This window comes from Plectropomus leopardus, chromosome 12 (assembly GCF_026936395.1).
Source record: "Plectropomus leopardus strain MGB_pleo_1.0 chromosome 12, ASM2693639v1, whole genome shotgun sequence".
Taxonomy (NCBI): domain Eukaryota; kingdom Metazoa; phylum Chordata; class Actinopteri; order Perciformes; family Serranidae; genus Plectropomus; species Plectropomus leopardus.
In genome coordinates this window covers 24,160,951-24,175,801 of record NC_142187.1, presented here as the reverse complement: position 1 = coordinate 24,175,801, position 14,851 = coordinate 24,160,951, and the positions used below count along the sequence as shown (strand labels likewise).

At 38.0% G+C, this 14,851-nt stretch overlaps 2 protein-coding genes across 2 annotated transcripts; both read left to right on the top strand.

Annotated features, from left to right (window-relative positions):
* The first annotated feature begins 61 nt into the window (after positions 1–61).
* exosc4 (exosome component 4) lies at positions 62–2,829 on the top strand. Its single transcript, XM_042498282.2, has 3 exons — positions 62–284; positions 1,986–2,192; positions 2,295–2,829. The coding sequence occupies exons 1-3, from the start codon at positions 114–116 to the stop codon at positions 2,652–2,654; spliced, it is 738 nt and encodes a 245-aa protein (XP_042354216.2). The 5' UTR covers positions 62–113; the 3' UTR covers positions 2,655–2,829.
* Positions 2,830–3,685: 856 nt separating this feature from the next.
* Positions 3,686–14,514, top strand: gpaa1 (glycosylphosphatidylinositol anchor attachment 1). Its single transcript, XM_042497653.2, has 13 exons — positions 3,686–3,785; positions 4,043–4,157; positions 5,682–5,861; positions 7,124–7,235; positions 7,368–7,515; positions 7,934–8,035; positions 8,149–8,345; positions 8,453–8,649; positions 9,656–9,809; positions 9,986–10,057; positions 10,149–10,345; positions 12,458–12,628; positions 12,722–14,514. Exons 2-13 carry the CDS (start codon positions 4,084–4,086, stop codon positions 12,963–12,965), a joined length of 1,848 nt encoding a protein of 615 aa, XP_042353587.1. The 5' UTR covers positions 3,686–3,785; positions 4,043–4,083; the 3' UTR covers positions 12,966–14,514.
* Positions 14,515–14,851: the final 337 nt, after the last annotated feature.

The following is a 14,851-nucleotide window of genomic DNA, read 5'->3' as shown; positions in this document are numbered from 1 at the left end:
TTGGGCGTTTAGCCTTGCCGTAGTCCTCCCAGCGAATAGGTTTATGGGTAATGTAGTACAGCGGCAGACACGTGGGTTCGTTACGTCGCTGTTCATTCGAAGTTTGCGGAAACATGGCGGGGATGGAGCTGCTGTCTGACCAGGGTTACCGCCTGGATGGAAGAAAAGCCACCGAGCTGCGGAAGGTTCAGGCCCGGATGGGAGTCTTCGCTCAGGCGGACGGCTCCGCGTATCTGGAGCAGGGAAACACGAAGGCTCTGGCTGTGGTGTACGGACCGCATGAGGTGAGTTAGCAGTGGGCGGAGGGATGCGTTAGCCTGCGGTAATAGTGGGCAGCTATAATAGCGTCAAAACACGGCTGTCTTCATCAGCTCTTGATAATAATAATAATAATAATAATAATAATAATAATAATAATAATAATAATACACTGCAAATGTGTCAGCAGGAGCGTTGTTATTATTTCCAAAGGAAATACCATTGCTTGCTGTTGTTGTTGTCTTGAACAATCTAGTAGTTGACAACAACACTTTCCATAATGCATATCATTAGTTCCTACAGGTCAAATTTATAAGCCAAAGTCGTCTGAACTGCTTAATTTCTCAAACAGCCAAACACATAGTAATGTAGAGTCGACCGATGTTGTTTTTTCAACTGATATCGATTATTAGTAGAAAATGAGACTGATAACCGATATTTGGAAACAATATGCATTTACAATAACAATGAAAAATCTTTCTGTAAGTGTTTAGAATTTGGATTATAACTAACTCCAACACAAAACTTTGTTCAAACGTCTTTAGCAAATGCTTAATCAAAACTAGAACTTTCAATATTGTATAGGCTACAGAAAATTCCCACTAACTTTTTTTTCTGAAGAAGAAATTCAAATTAAAAATTAATAAATAAAAACCCTCCCTGAGGTATCACAAAGTAAAAGTTCCTACCATGCTTACACTTTCTTTGCACTTTTTAACTAACTTTACCGGCGATCATTAAAATAAAACGCTGATACACATAATTGCAAAATGCCAAATATCGGCCCCAATAATAATCTGTCGACCCGTAATGTATAGTAACTAATGGAGGCTGGAAATATGGTCAAAATCGGTTCTTAAAATTCATTGTGTGTGTGTGTGTGTGTGTGTGTGTGTGTGTGTGTATATATATATATATATATATATATATATATATATAGTTAAAATTGTTCTCCCTCTGGCCACTTTATTTAGGACTGTTCATTATTTATGAGAGGTTAAACTGTGAAATATGTTTATTCATGGTGGAGGGAAGGTTATGCAAATCCCTGGCTCTCACGGAGGCTCAAGGAAAAATATTTGTAGCTCCAGCAGGGCCATGATATTAAAAAACACATATTTAAAATGCTCATTTTGATATTTAAGCTGGAACAACATCACTCTCCTTGTGTTGCTCTCAGATGCCTTTCAGAAGAATTTCAACCTTTGAACACTGAGTAAAATTGTTGCATTTTTTACTTGGTAAGAAATGTTTCACAAATTGCATGAAATTTGTAGATTTAGAAAATTATTTTTTTTTAAAAAGATAGGGAATAATGTCTAGGGTAAATAAAAAAAAAAAAACCTAGGGATAACTATATATATAATAATTACATGTCTAAAATTATGTTACAGGACGTATTTTTCTTGTACTTCTTAATTTCTTGCTGATTTTTAGGTGATTTCTTTTGTTGCTTGTTGCCTTCTAACCATGTTTTTCAAAGAAATCATGTGTAATTGCTCAAAGGGTTAATGCCGTACACTGTATTCCCGACTGTAACGATAATTTGCTTTAAATCACTTCTTCGCTAATCGAGTTTTAACATGTTAAAAGCTGCAACAATTCACATTAAGTTTATAAATTGTGATGTCAAACTAACAAGCAGCCCTACTTTAACAGCACATTAGATTTCATTACATCGTTGAATGGGGAAGGCCGGATCAATACGATGTGTTTGTCACTGCTAGATTCGAGGTTCACGCAGCCGCGTTCGTCACGATCGAGCCGTCATCAACTGTCAGTACAGCATGGCCACGTTCAGCACGGCGGACAGGAAGAGGAGACCACATGGGGACCGCAAGTCGACGGAGATGAGCCTCCACCTGAAGCAGACGTTTGAGGCTGCCGTGATGACTCAGCTCTATCCTCGCTCTCAAATAGACATCTACGTAAAGGTTCGTGTTAAGCGGCGAGAGGTGAATTTGATGTGTTAAGATCTCTATCTTGGGAAAAATACTAATAACAGACATTTATTTTGCACTTTTCCTTCCAAACAGATCCTGCAGTCAGATGGAGGAAACTACAGCGTGTGTGTGAACGCTGCCACTCTGGCCGTGATTGACGCCGGCATCCCCATGCGGGACTACGTGTGCGCCTGCACAGTCGGGTTTGTGGATGAGACGCCCCTCGCTGACCTTTGCTATGCAGAGGAAAGTGGCGGAGTGAGCTCTCTGGCCTTAGCGCTGCTCCCCCGGGGCGGACAGATCGCTTTGCTGCAGATGGACGCCAGGCTACACCAGGATCACTTAGAGTCTCTTATCGAAGCCGCCATGACAGCCTGTAAAGGTGTGAGCAAGGTGCTGGATCAGGTGGTGCGACAACATCTCCAAGAAGTTTCTACACTCTCTAGAGAGTGATGCAGTGAGGGGGGGGGCGAACTTCGAGACTGTTGTCTTTGTTGCAGACTGGAAAGTGTTATTGGACTTAATGGAGAGGAGTGACGGAAGAATCTCGGAGTTTTTATGTATTCATGGAAATTATACTTTTGTACAGTTTGTGTGTGTTGCAGCTCACATAAATATGTCAATACTGCACCATTTGTGTTGCTTTTCCGTTTGTGTGTGTTTGCATTTAAGTATTCAAAAGTAAGATCATTAGTCTCAGAGTAAAATATTGGTAGCTTGTAAACAGTAATAAAAAATGTATACATAACCGTTACAATTAATTCTGGAAACGCAAAATACTGAGTTGACCTCTGTAAGTGAAAATCTGAAATTGTGAATGCAAGATGCATACATTATCTTATTTTAAAGCACAATGTAATAGTGTAATATATCATATTATACAATTATAAAAATGTCATAGGATAATATGCCACAAACATCATAAAAATGTAAACAGAATGTCATGTGTATATATATATATATATATATATATAATGATTTAAAGAATCCTTATTTCTAATAGCTCATAAAAATCAGCAATAATGTTCTGATATAGTATGCCATTAATAATAATTTAAAATGTTTAAGTATATTGGATAATATAAATCAATAAAATGGCATAGTATTGTATGTCATAAAAAGTGATTCAAAAGTATTTCAGTATTTCCAAAAAATCACAAAATTTGTAAAAATCTGAATTTCTGGAACATGTGAAATAGAAAATGTGAAATGCATATTGTATTTTATCACAGAAAGTCTGAATTTAGCTTTTAATACACAGAAATCACATGGTTGAGGCTATTTTAAATAGCTGAGGAAAGGCAATATAATAACCTTAGATTCAAAACTAATAAGTTTATATTTTGGGGACAATTTAATAAATTCATATTTTTTGCTATGCTAAGTTTATTTTCAATTAATTCTGTTGGATTTAATGTATACTTTATTTTTGTTGTATTTTATTTTGTTCCGCTTCTTGACCGGAAGTCAGTCCGCCGCAGTAATGTTCCCGCAGGAACAAGGAAGTTGTGAAACACTTAGCAGCGGTTGATGAACAAGCTCCATCTCTGCAGGTGGATGTGACCGGCTTTGCACTGGAAAAAGGTACGATTTCATACAGATAATGTTAAATTGGAAGCAAATAGCCGTGCATCCTTTAATAATAACTACCGTCTTTGAGAACAACAGTCTAAAACATTGTCGATCACGCGAAAGTGATGAGCTAAGTATGCTAGCTAGCAGCAAGCTAACCTCAGCTGTCAGTAGATGCTGCGATAATGGAGGCAGGAAAACGATTTCTCAGCTTTAGCTGTGTGGAAACACATATCGTGTATCATCAAGTGTGCTTGTGTTGTCTTCAGGGTCCAGTGTGTCCAGGCTTCACGTGACAAGGGACAACAACATGGGACTGCTGTCGGACCCAAACAGGAGACGGGCTTTGATCAGCCTGCTAACTCGCCTCAATGCTCCAATCTGGTGAGTTTTTAGTCACTGAAAGACTAATGTGCCGAAATGAAATCACAAAATCAGTGCACACGAGTTTTGTTACAGTCGCCATGCGTGAAGGAAGTATTCAGATCCTTTACTTAAAGCTTTGCATCAACTGTAGATTTGTAAAATGTATTCTTCACTGTACAATTCAAGTTTTGCAAGAATACTGGTCATATATTATTTTGTAACTAGATTTATTTTATGTACCTACTTTTTCTGTTTGCTGATAAATGTAAAAATGTAAAATGACACATGCTTTGTATTGTGATGGTGTCTTGTAATCCCATGTGGAGTGGGCCAGAAATGGCATGACACAGAAATAAAAACTAATAAACATTAATAATTCTGTAACATCATTTTCAGTGTGTAATTATCTATGAATATAAATCTTTTTTCCCTAGCTTTTCTAAATTCATCTTCTAAATCGACAAATTTTTGCAGTTTATGAGACATTTCTTAGTAAGTTGCTTGTTGCCTTTTTCCCCATGTTTTTGAAAGAAATTGCAATAATGTGCTCAGGATTCATAGGGTTAAATACTTATGAACGGCAACTGAAAGCAGCACAAAAAAATGATGTCGCCCCAGATTTCAAAGGGTTAAGTAAAAGTACTAATACCACACTGTAATACTCTGTTATATGTAAAAGTTCTGCACTGAAAACCTTACTTAAGTAGAAGTATCTTAGTAAAATCAGTAAAATGTATGTTAAGTATTAAATGTACAGGTACTCAGTGCAGACAAATTAAAATCAATTTAATCTTTTAAAATAATTAAAGGAAATGCAGCTGGAAAAATAAAATGTTTTTGCATGAAAAATGACTTAAAATATTATCAGACTTGATATCAATAAATTTTCTGTCCATCAATTCACTAATCGTTTAAGATGAACATATTTGTTTTCATGAAGTTCTGTGAATAAATCTGAATTTGTAAATAGAACAGAATAGAAATACTTTATTAATCCTGTGAGGGGAATTGTTTTGTTGCAGCAGCAAATAAGAGAATAGCAACTGAATTAAATAGTTGTGAAAAAGGGCAAAATAGTGCATATATATATATATATATATATATATATGAAGGAAAGCACTTAACATAGAATAAAATAAAATAATAATAATAATAATAATGATAATGATAATAAAGATATGTACAGTATGATATGTACAGAGAACAAACAAAAAAAACAAACAAATTAAGAGCAATAAAAAAGAAAAAACGTGCAAATAAGTGTGAAAAAGTGAAGATGGAAAGTAACCAGTAACTAAAGTAATCAGATAACTGTAGTGGAGTTAGTACAATATAACCCTCTGAAGGGTAGTAGAGTAGAAATACAAAGTGGCATGAGATTAAAATGTTCAAGTGGTGTACAAGTACCTCAAATTTGTATTTAAGCACAGTACTCGTGTTAATGTACTTTGCTACTTTTTACCTCTAAAAATACCCAATGTACTGTGCATCGGCATATAACTTGTTTGATTTCTGTCTTTTTCTTCCATCTCTGCATCTTAGTGTGGTCTGCTACTTTGCGGGTTTGGCCTGGTTCATGGGGTTGTCGTTTGAGCCGTTCACTCTGCGGACGTACATGTCCGAGAATGCCATGGGGTCCACCATGGTGGAGGAGCGCTTCCCCGCAGGGGAGAGGGCGCTGGCCACAGGCAGAGAGTTTGCAGCTCATAAGAAGAAAGCAGGGTAAGAAACACAGACACAGAAGACACAACGTGAGTGGAAAAGTCAGTTTAAAGCACTGATTTAGACTTTAATGTCAGTTTTTGTCGAGAGCACTGATCTGTGCCAAGTAGGATGGAGTATTTTGAACAGCCCGCACTGGTTATTCTGTAGCATTCGGTCAGACTGTTTATACACTAAAAGCTTAACGTGTATATTTTCAAAGGTTGATATAAAAAGTTTCTTAGCACGTTTTTTGAAGGGATCAGTCTAATATTTTGTGTGTACAATAGTGACTGAAGGCTCAAGCACGTCATGTGATGGTGGTGATTCACAGTTGTTCAAAAAATGGTTTTATTGACTGTTTTGCACAGTAATTAACTGATGACTCCTCAGTCCTCTTAACTGGCTGGTAAGGGCCGTAACGTTTTTTGGAAATTAGTTTGGCTAAAAACATCAAGCCTTGTGTGTTGCAGGCCACATTTTGGCCTTCGTTGTGGCTCAAAAATTGGCACCCATAGAAAAGTTTGGTCACAGGGTCTCACCAGTGAGAGCCTGTGTTGATGTGGTCACTTTTCCTTGATATTTGTGCCAACCCACAAATAACTAAGTAGGTTTTGTTGTTTAATTATTTCTTTGTTTTGTGTTTATTGTTTTTATTCCCCTCTTAGTTGTTCTGTAGCCTACGAAAAAAGTTAATACTACTAAAATTCCAGTTATGGATGACGTGGAATAAGATCTGTGGCTGTTTTTCTTCTTGAAATACATTCATTTTCACAGTTATATTGTACTTTCTGAAAGGTGTTGTGCTACATCTGCTCGACTTACAACAATAGTCTAGAGTGGTCATGATCAGCAAGGCAACCGCCTGGTGGAGATCTGCTCTCGATATACCAGTTTCAACGTGTATATTAAAATTGACAGTTATAATACCTTGTACATTTGTTGTTTAATGGTTTTGTAAAAATGCAACTGTAAGGAGAATCTCACCTTTACTTTAGTCATTTTCAAAAGGGAGACTTTTTATGGACTCAAGTTTCAATTATAATAATGAAACTTTTGTATAATTTACAAAAGCCTTTCTGTTTTTATTCATTTAAGGGTCATGTCAATGATAAAAATAATAATTTTTGAATACTTTGATACCAGTCATTGTACCATGAAAATCTCATACTGTTGCGACCCTACTGTAAGCACTTTTCTCATTTTTATTTAAGCCTCTAAGCAGGTCCAGTAATATTTGCCCTTGTTACACCAGTCTAATGTGACCAGTTGCTTCTCTGCAGTGGGATGCCAGTGGACTGGCTGGTGAAGACCATGCAGGCTCGAGGGCTGGAGGTGTTTACCCAGAGGTTCTCCCGCACACTGCCCTTCCCCGATGAAAACAAAGAGAGATATGTGAGTTTGTGATTGAAAAAATAGGGACACCTTTTTTTCTCAAATTCCTGCTCTCAACAAGAGATTGACTGGTTTTTATATACATTTTCTTCATATTCCTTTGCTCCTTTTTATCTTACTGTCTCCTCTCAGATAGTATTGGGCACAAATGTGTATGGGATCCTACGGGCCCCGAGAGCTCCGCGGACTGAAGCCCTGGTCTTGAGTGCCCCCTGTTCCCCAGGCGATAACAACAACCAGGCAGTGGGGCTGCTGCTTGGCTTGGCACAGTACTTCAGGAGTGAGTACAGAAACCAAACGGCCATCTCCACCATTTGAATATCTTAAAATAGCCTAAAAAGAGGAGAGCTTCTTGAAACTATTAATAGTATTAAAAAGCTGGTGCTCTTTGGTGAAGGGCGTGAATAAATCGAGAAGAAAACAGGAAGGAACTTGGCAGGTTCTAAAGGTAGAGCAAGATTAAAAACTATTACTTTTTTGACGCATTCCAGCGTCCAGCCTTCTTCAGGAAGTTACTTCAGTTTCGTAACTTCCTGAATAAGTATGGACAGCAAAACACGTTTTTAATCATGTTCTACCTTTAGAACCTGCCAGTGTAATGAAGGCATTTTACTTTTTTCCTAAAGATGAGTGCCTTGGTTCCTTCCTGGTTTTTGTTGAATAATTCATATCACGTTTTAACAACTGATCGTCAACAGGTCAGGTTTACTGGGCCAAGGACATCATCTTCCTCGTGAATGAGCATGATCTGATTGGTATGCAGGCCTGGCTGGAGGGCTACCACCACACCAACACTACAGGTAATCACCAGCATTCGCTCAGTTACAAAACACACCGCTCAATATCTCCTGAATCATCTGCATTACAAGACTGCATTCCTCAGTTGACTTTTATTCATTGGTGGTGCATCCAGGTATGGACTGGTCTCCACTTCAAGGCCGCGGCGGTTCGATCCAGGCTGCTTTGTCCCTGGAGCTCAGCAGTGATGTCATCACCAGTTTGGACCTGGTGCTGGAAGGCCTCAACGGCCAGCTTCCCAACCTGGATTTAGCTAACCTCTTCTATGCTTTCTGTCAGAAGATTGGAGTCCTTTGCACCATCCAGGGCAAGGTGAAGGCTTGTGATGAGATGGAGTAGAAACCAAACACAATTTGTCAATAGATACCTGATGGTGTTTTGGTTTTTATTTGACTTTTCCTCTGTGGATGTCTCTGCAGCTGCAGAGGAATGACTGGGACAGCGTGTCCGGCTACAGCCATGCAGTCCAGACCATGATGCTTATGGTGCTGAAGCAGGCTAGCGGGCGGCCCTGGGGGGATCATGGCCTTTTCCTGAGATACCACATCGAGGCCGCCACCGTTAAGGGTATCAACAGTTTCCGGCAGTACAAGACCGACACCACCACCATTGGGAGGTCAGAGCCAGTGTTTGTATTGGAAAGGAAAACTTCACCCCCAAATGACAGTTTATATGCCTCTTACTCACCACATTACACTGATTTGTGAAAAACATCTTTGCTTTTCTTGCACGCTCCAGTAAACAGATAATCCAATATAAAATTCTTGACGAATTGGAGTAAAAGGGGTCCATGTCAATAGCAAAACTTAATCAAAACATCTGATTATGATGTCTCACACAACTCGTGCAGCGTAATTCAGGTCACATATATCCAGATACACATCACATTACCATGCCATCAGAAAGACTTTACCAACAGGGAACTTCACTAAAAGTAAAACTTATCTACGCTCTCTTCATAGCCGAATTCCTTTGACAAAACAGTAATTTTACCTCACAGAACAGGGGAGCTGCTGGTCTACCGCTGCCTTGATTGGTAGTTGGTTTGCATTATTGTGTGGCTTCAGTGAATCTGAACTATCCCTAAAAAACACAGAAGACACACAACAACACAAAATACATTTAACTGGCTGAGGCAGCAGCTTCTGTGTTCAGTGAGATAAAATTACTGTTTTTGTCAATGGAGTCTGGCTTTTAAGTGAGCAAAGTTTCAATTTAAGTCTAGTTCTCTGTCAGAAAGGGCCGTCTGTTTGGGAAGTATTGAGCTTTTGACTGAATGAACGAGACTTGGATTATACTGTATAAGTTGTGTGCGAGTTGGAAACTGATATTTTGATTCAGCTTTGCTGTTCTTAATCAGGAGCCCTTATACTTCAATTTATTAAGAATTTTCCCTTTTTTGGATTCTCCATCCACTCTGGAGGCATGCACAAAAATACAGTTTTCCACAGGAAGTTAAAGTAACACAAGATGAGTAATTGATATCAAATTGGTCATCTGGGGTAGGTGAAGTGTCCCTTTAAGTCTTTGTGCGCTTCTTTTTTAGATCTCACCTTCATAAGCTGACACTTTTTAATGATTCTCTTTTTCTACTATTTTTTGTCTCATTGATTATCCTTTAGGCTCCTGGAAGGAATGTACCGTAAACTGAATAACCTTCTAGAGCGCCTTCACCAGTCGTACTTCTTCTACCTCATGCCGTCCCTCTCCCACTTTGTCTCCATTGGTTACTACATGCCGGCCTTTGGCCTCCTTGCCGTCATCCTGCTCCTTCGTGTATCCTTTCAGTTATTTTACTGTCAGTTTGACTTTATCTAAAAATACGATGGAGATAAAGCAAATTAATCGCATGCATGTATGTAGACCTATCGTGATTGCAGCACAGGTTATTGATGACACATTGTTATTGATACTGTGCATGATTTTCAGATTTGCCCTTGACTATGACACAGGCCTTAGATCTGTGGGTTCAGCTGTCGACACCACCGGCAAGAACAGAAGATGGAGTCGCTGACCCTGAGCAGGTAAGATGCACATCACGACAACAGGCCAGAAATAAAACTATTCACATGAGGCAGTTAAATCACCAGTTTAGTTTAATCTGCTTCCTCTCAGATGTCCAGTCCAGGTGTGCTGTCCGTGTTGACTCCTCTGGTGATCAGCCATCTGACTGGAGTAGCTCTGTACAGCCTGCCCATACGTTTTCAGGAGATGGCTGTTGAACACTTCCCAGTGTCTGAGACCGAGGCTGTGGTCCTGACGGCAATTGCTGTTTACACAGCAGGCCTGGCTTTGCCTCACAACACGCACAGGTAGCTACTCACACCTGCAACACATGTATTGTACATTTCTTCACCAGTGTAGTATGTCATAAAAATAATCATTCATAAAAGATCGTGAAAAATGCCAAAGTATAATATGTCATACAAAAAGTTTAAAAAAATGTAACAGTATTAATAATGAAGCAATTATTAAAGTATAAAGTATATTATAGTATTTCATAAAATCATTAAAATTTCATAGTATAGTATGTAAAAAAAATCATTAAAAAAATTAAAAATAGCGTAATATAATTTGGCACTATCTTATAAAAAGATTAAACAAGGGATTGTTAAGTATTACATGAAAAAAATCATAAAACGTAGTGGAATTTGTCAGAAAATAATCATTTAACATGAAATATTGTACAATGTCATGAAATAAGTAACAGAAAATATCACAGAATAGCATGTCATTAAAAATAAACGTAAAAAGTCTTATAGTTTTGTATGTGGTTCTAAATAGAATAAACTAGTCATGGTATACTATGTCATCCGATATAGCATAAAAAGTCATAACATAGCATGTCCTTCAAAATAGTATTAAATATTATATCATGTTCGCACTATAATAAATTGTCTGACAAAGCATTAAAAAAGTTATAGAATAAAATGCTGTCAAAAATAGCATAAAAATGTCATAGTCATCAGAAATACCATAAAAAACATTCTATAGCATGTTGACCAAAATAACACAAAAATATCAACCAACAGCATGTCATTTCAAATTGCATAAAAAAAGACGTAATATAATATGTTACCCAAAATAGAATGAAAAAGTCATATTACACTATGTCGACAAAAACAGGATAAAAAAGCCAAAGTACAGGTGCATCTAAAAAAAATTAGAATATCTTGAAAACTTTCATACATTGTTTATTCGTTGCCCATAAATTGAAATATTTAAAGCCTTTTTTGTATTAATTTTTATGATTATGGCTTATAACTTATGAAAATCAGAAATCCAGTACCTCGAATTATTAGAATATTTCCTTGGACCATTCAAAGAATGATTTACAAAACAAAAATGTTCAACTTCTGAAAGGTATGTTCATTTATACACTCAACACTTGGTTGGGGCTCTTTTACTCGGGCTCGATTCCTGCATCAACGACGGCACGGAGGCGATCAACCTGTGGCAATGTTCAGGTGTTATTGAAGACCACTTTGCTTTGACAGCAGCAGCTGGTCTGTATTTTTGCGTCGTTTTTTACCCCAATACTTCATTAAGAATGCGACTGTTGTAGCCCTTTCTCTCGAAGACGTCTGTGTGTGGTGGCTCTTGATGCACCGACACCAGCCTCAGTCCACTCCGTGTGAAGCTCCTCCAAGTTCTTGAATCGACTTTCTTGACAATCCTCTCAAGCCTGCGGTCATCTCTGTTGCTTGTACACCTTTGCTTACCGCATTTTTCCCTTCCAGTCAACTTTCCATTAATACTCGGCACAGCACTCTGCGAACAGCCAGCCTTTTCAGCAGTGACCTTCTGTGACTTACCCTCCCTTGAAGGGTGTCGATGATCGTCTTCTGGACAACTGTCAAGTCAGCAGTCTTCCCCATGATTGTGGTTGCGTAAACTGAACTACACTTAGAGATACACAGTATTTATACTGTTTGAAAAGTAATTACTCAAACTTGAAACGAAATATTCTAACATTTTGAAACATGCATTTTCAAATTTTTCTAACTGTAGGCCATAATCATCAAAATGAAAACAGAAAAATGCTTGAAACATTTAAGTTTACAATTTACAAAATAATGAAGAAGCCATAGCTTGTCAGAAATAGTCATGGAAAGTGTCATAGTAAGGTAAGTCATAAAAATGCTATTAAAAATATAGCACATTATCAAATAGGTCATAGAAAATGTCAAAGTATGGTAAGTCATAAAAATGGTCTTAAAAATATAGTATATTATAAAATAAGTCATAGAAAAAGTCATTGACATACAGAAATGTCATAGTATATTTAGGCGTAGAAAAAAAATATTAATTATTATTATCAATACAGGTTTATTAAGGGTGTTGGAAATCCACAACATTAAAAATGCTGTCAATTATCTGAAAATAAGCATGACATGATTGAGACGGTGTGGAACTTGTTGAAGGCTCCTGTCAGGCGAGGGGACGGAGCAGGGCTGGAAAGTGCTGAAGCTGGTGGCTGTGCTGTACCTCGCCGTGCTGCTGGGCTGCACCGCCCTCATCAACTTCTCCCTGGGCTTCATCCTGGCTCTCACGCTGGTGCCTGTGGCTGCCTTCATCACACCCCACGTACCAAAGTAATATACCTGCACAGAGTCGTTGATCTTAGCTTGATCTTAGTGTTTGTTAAATGGAAGTAAACCTTTACTCTCCTCCTTTTCTCCCCTCAGGATTTTGTCAGCCTTCGTCCTGGTCATCCTCAGCCCTGCCTGCACACTCCTCTTTTCTGTCTTTTTCTTTCAAGAGCTGCAGGAAATGCCCATCAGCTTCATGGATGGATGGTTGCTCTACCTGTCAGTCATCTCGCAGGGCATCCTGGACCACTTCCTGTACGGCTCTCTGGTTTACCCGCTCATAGCCCTGCTTGTCTATCCTTGCTGGCTGCTTTTCTGGAACATCCTCTTCTGGAAGTAAATTCAAAGTCATACAGGACTACTGAAGGCTTTCTTTGGGAGAGAAAAAAAAAAACCCTGAGGTGTTTTCAGGTGTTTGTCTTCACCGGAGGGAAATGTGAGTAACAGTTAAATGCACTGGAGAGATTGGAAATGAAGATAAATATCAACGGTTGACTTGGAAAGAATGCAGTAACTTTTTTGGACATTTTCTTGGCATGTCACTCTTAAAACTGGAGAAAAAACAAGCTTTCTTGATAAACTCAGCAGATTGTACTGTTTTGTTGTGAACATCTCACTCAGAAATCAAGTTGTAGAAGGGACGATCTTTTCACAGGTAGCTGTAAATTTTATGGTTCAGTTGCTTCTGGTAAAATAATTTGTTTTAATGACTGATTTCTGTTTGTGGTACATAAAAAATGATTGCAATTTGTTTTTTTAGCTCTTTTTTTATCAGGCAGGGAGGTAATAGATGAAAGACGACAGCACCAACACGGTTTATTCTAAAGCCTTGTTCACACCGAATGCGATAAACATTTTTGTGTCATGTTACTCTAGTGTATATGGCGGCTGGAGTATTTTTGAAGCATTTTGCAGCTCATTTACCCTCAGAAGCCGTGGTTGTGTTTGCGTTAGCTAGGAGGGGAAGCTAGTGGCTAACTTGGTTTGCAGTGAAATACAACAGAAAGCTGGACGTAAACACAGAGTCTCCATGCCCAGACGCGAACACTCTTTATTATTGAATAGACTCTTAGGGCAGCACATCTGTGGTTTACTCTCCAAAATAAAAGACCAACTTATTACTCAGCATTTTGCTAAGAAGCAACTTAACAAAAATAGCTTACTCAAGACACAGGTGTATTTTCACAGCTTACCATGTAATGTTATAGCTTTGCTCACTGATGTCCGAGTCCTGCAGGTCCTTATTTGTTGTATCTCTGTGCTGAGTGTAGCTCCGTGTGTCCACTGACAGTGACATAGTTTATCCTTCATTTTTGGATCTCAGTAATGTCAGCAAAAATCTCAGCTAGACTTAATGCTGATAGGCTATCACAACAAAACACAACACAACATTCTTGCTCAAGTTAAAAAATGTCAAATTGCGTGAAGGACGCAAGGACCTGAAATACGCATTTTCGCTTCCGTCACATTGCTACCAACAAGTCCGTTGTGCCACCCACCATGAATTTGCATCTATTCGCGTCTTTGCATTAACTTTGTATGTAAATTCGCCATGCAATACACTCACATCGCGTTCGGTGTGAACAAACCGTGACGGATGAAACAGATGAAACTACCTGGCTGCTTGGTCGTCTGCCTCCATTAAGATTTCATCACTGCATCTGATATTTTTATACTTTTTGATAACTTACTTTTTCCTTTTTTTAAAAAAACATTTTTATTTCATATTTATTAATACCAAATTAAAAAAGTGAAAAAAAGTTCCTTGTGTTAAGGATAATACTGTTCTTAATCTGTCATTGAGGAGTCATGAAACTGGGAAAAGCTTTCAATGATTTCAACTTTCAGAGTTGGTCATCTGAGGGTTAAAATAATGACCAAAAATGCCATCACATTTGTCATGCAATTTTGGACAACATATTATACTATGACTATTTTATGCTTTTTTGAACAGCACACAATATTGTGACGTGTTTATGGTATTTATAGTATGACTTTTTTGTGATATTTCAAAGACATACCATACTATGATATATTTGATGCAAAACATTCAACATACTATATCATGACTTTTTTAAGGTATTTCATACAAAATAATATACTATGACGTTTTATGGTATTTCAGATGACATACTATGCTGTGATGTCTGTGCTTTTTCGGACGACATACTATACTTAAGCAATTTTGGATGACAAAGTTTTGTATGACTTTTTAAGCAATTTTGG

Excerpts from the sequence above, each read along its gene's own strand:
- exosc4 (XM_042498282.2), top strand. The coding sequence starts at position 114 with ATGGCGGGGATGGAGCTGCTGTCTGACCAGGGTTACCGCCTGGATGGA. Across the intron at positions 285-1,985 it reads TGGTGTACGGACCGCATGAG|ATTCGAGGTTCACGCAGCCG; the intron begins GTGAGTTAGCAG and ends TGTCACTGCTAG. Across the intron at positions 2,193-2,294 it reads AAATAGACATCTACGTAAAG|ATCCTGCAGTCAGATGGAGG; the intron begins GTTCGTGTTAAG and ends CCTTCCAAACAG.
- gpaa1 (XM_042497653.2), top strand. The coding sequence starts at position 4,084 with ATGGGACTGCTGTCGGACCCAAACAGGAGACGGGCTTTGATCAGCCTG. Across the intron at positions 7,236-7,367 it reads ATGAAAACAAAGAGAGATAT|ATAGTATTGGGCACAAATGT; the intron begins GTGAGTTTGTGA and ends GTCTCCTCTCAG. Across the intron at positions 12,629-12,721 it reads ATCACACCCCACGTACCAAA|GATTTTGTCAGCCTTCGTCC; the intron begins GTAATATACCTG and ends TTCTCCCCTCAG.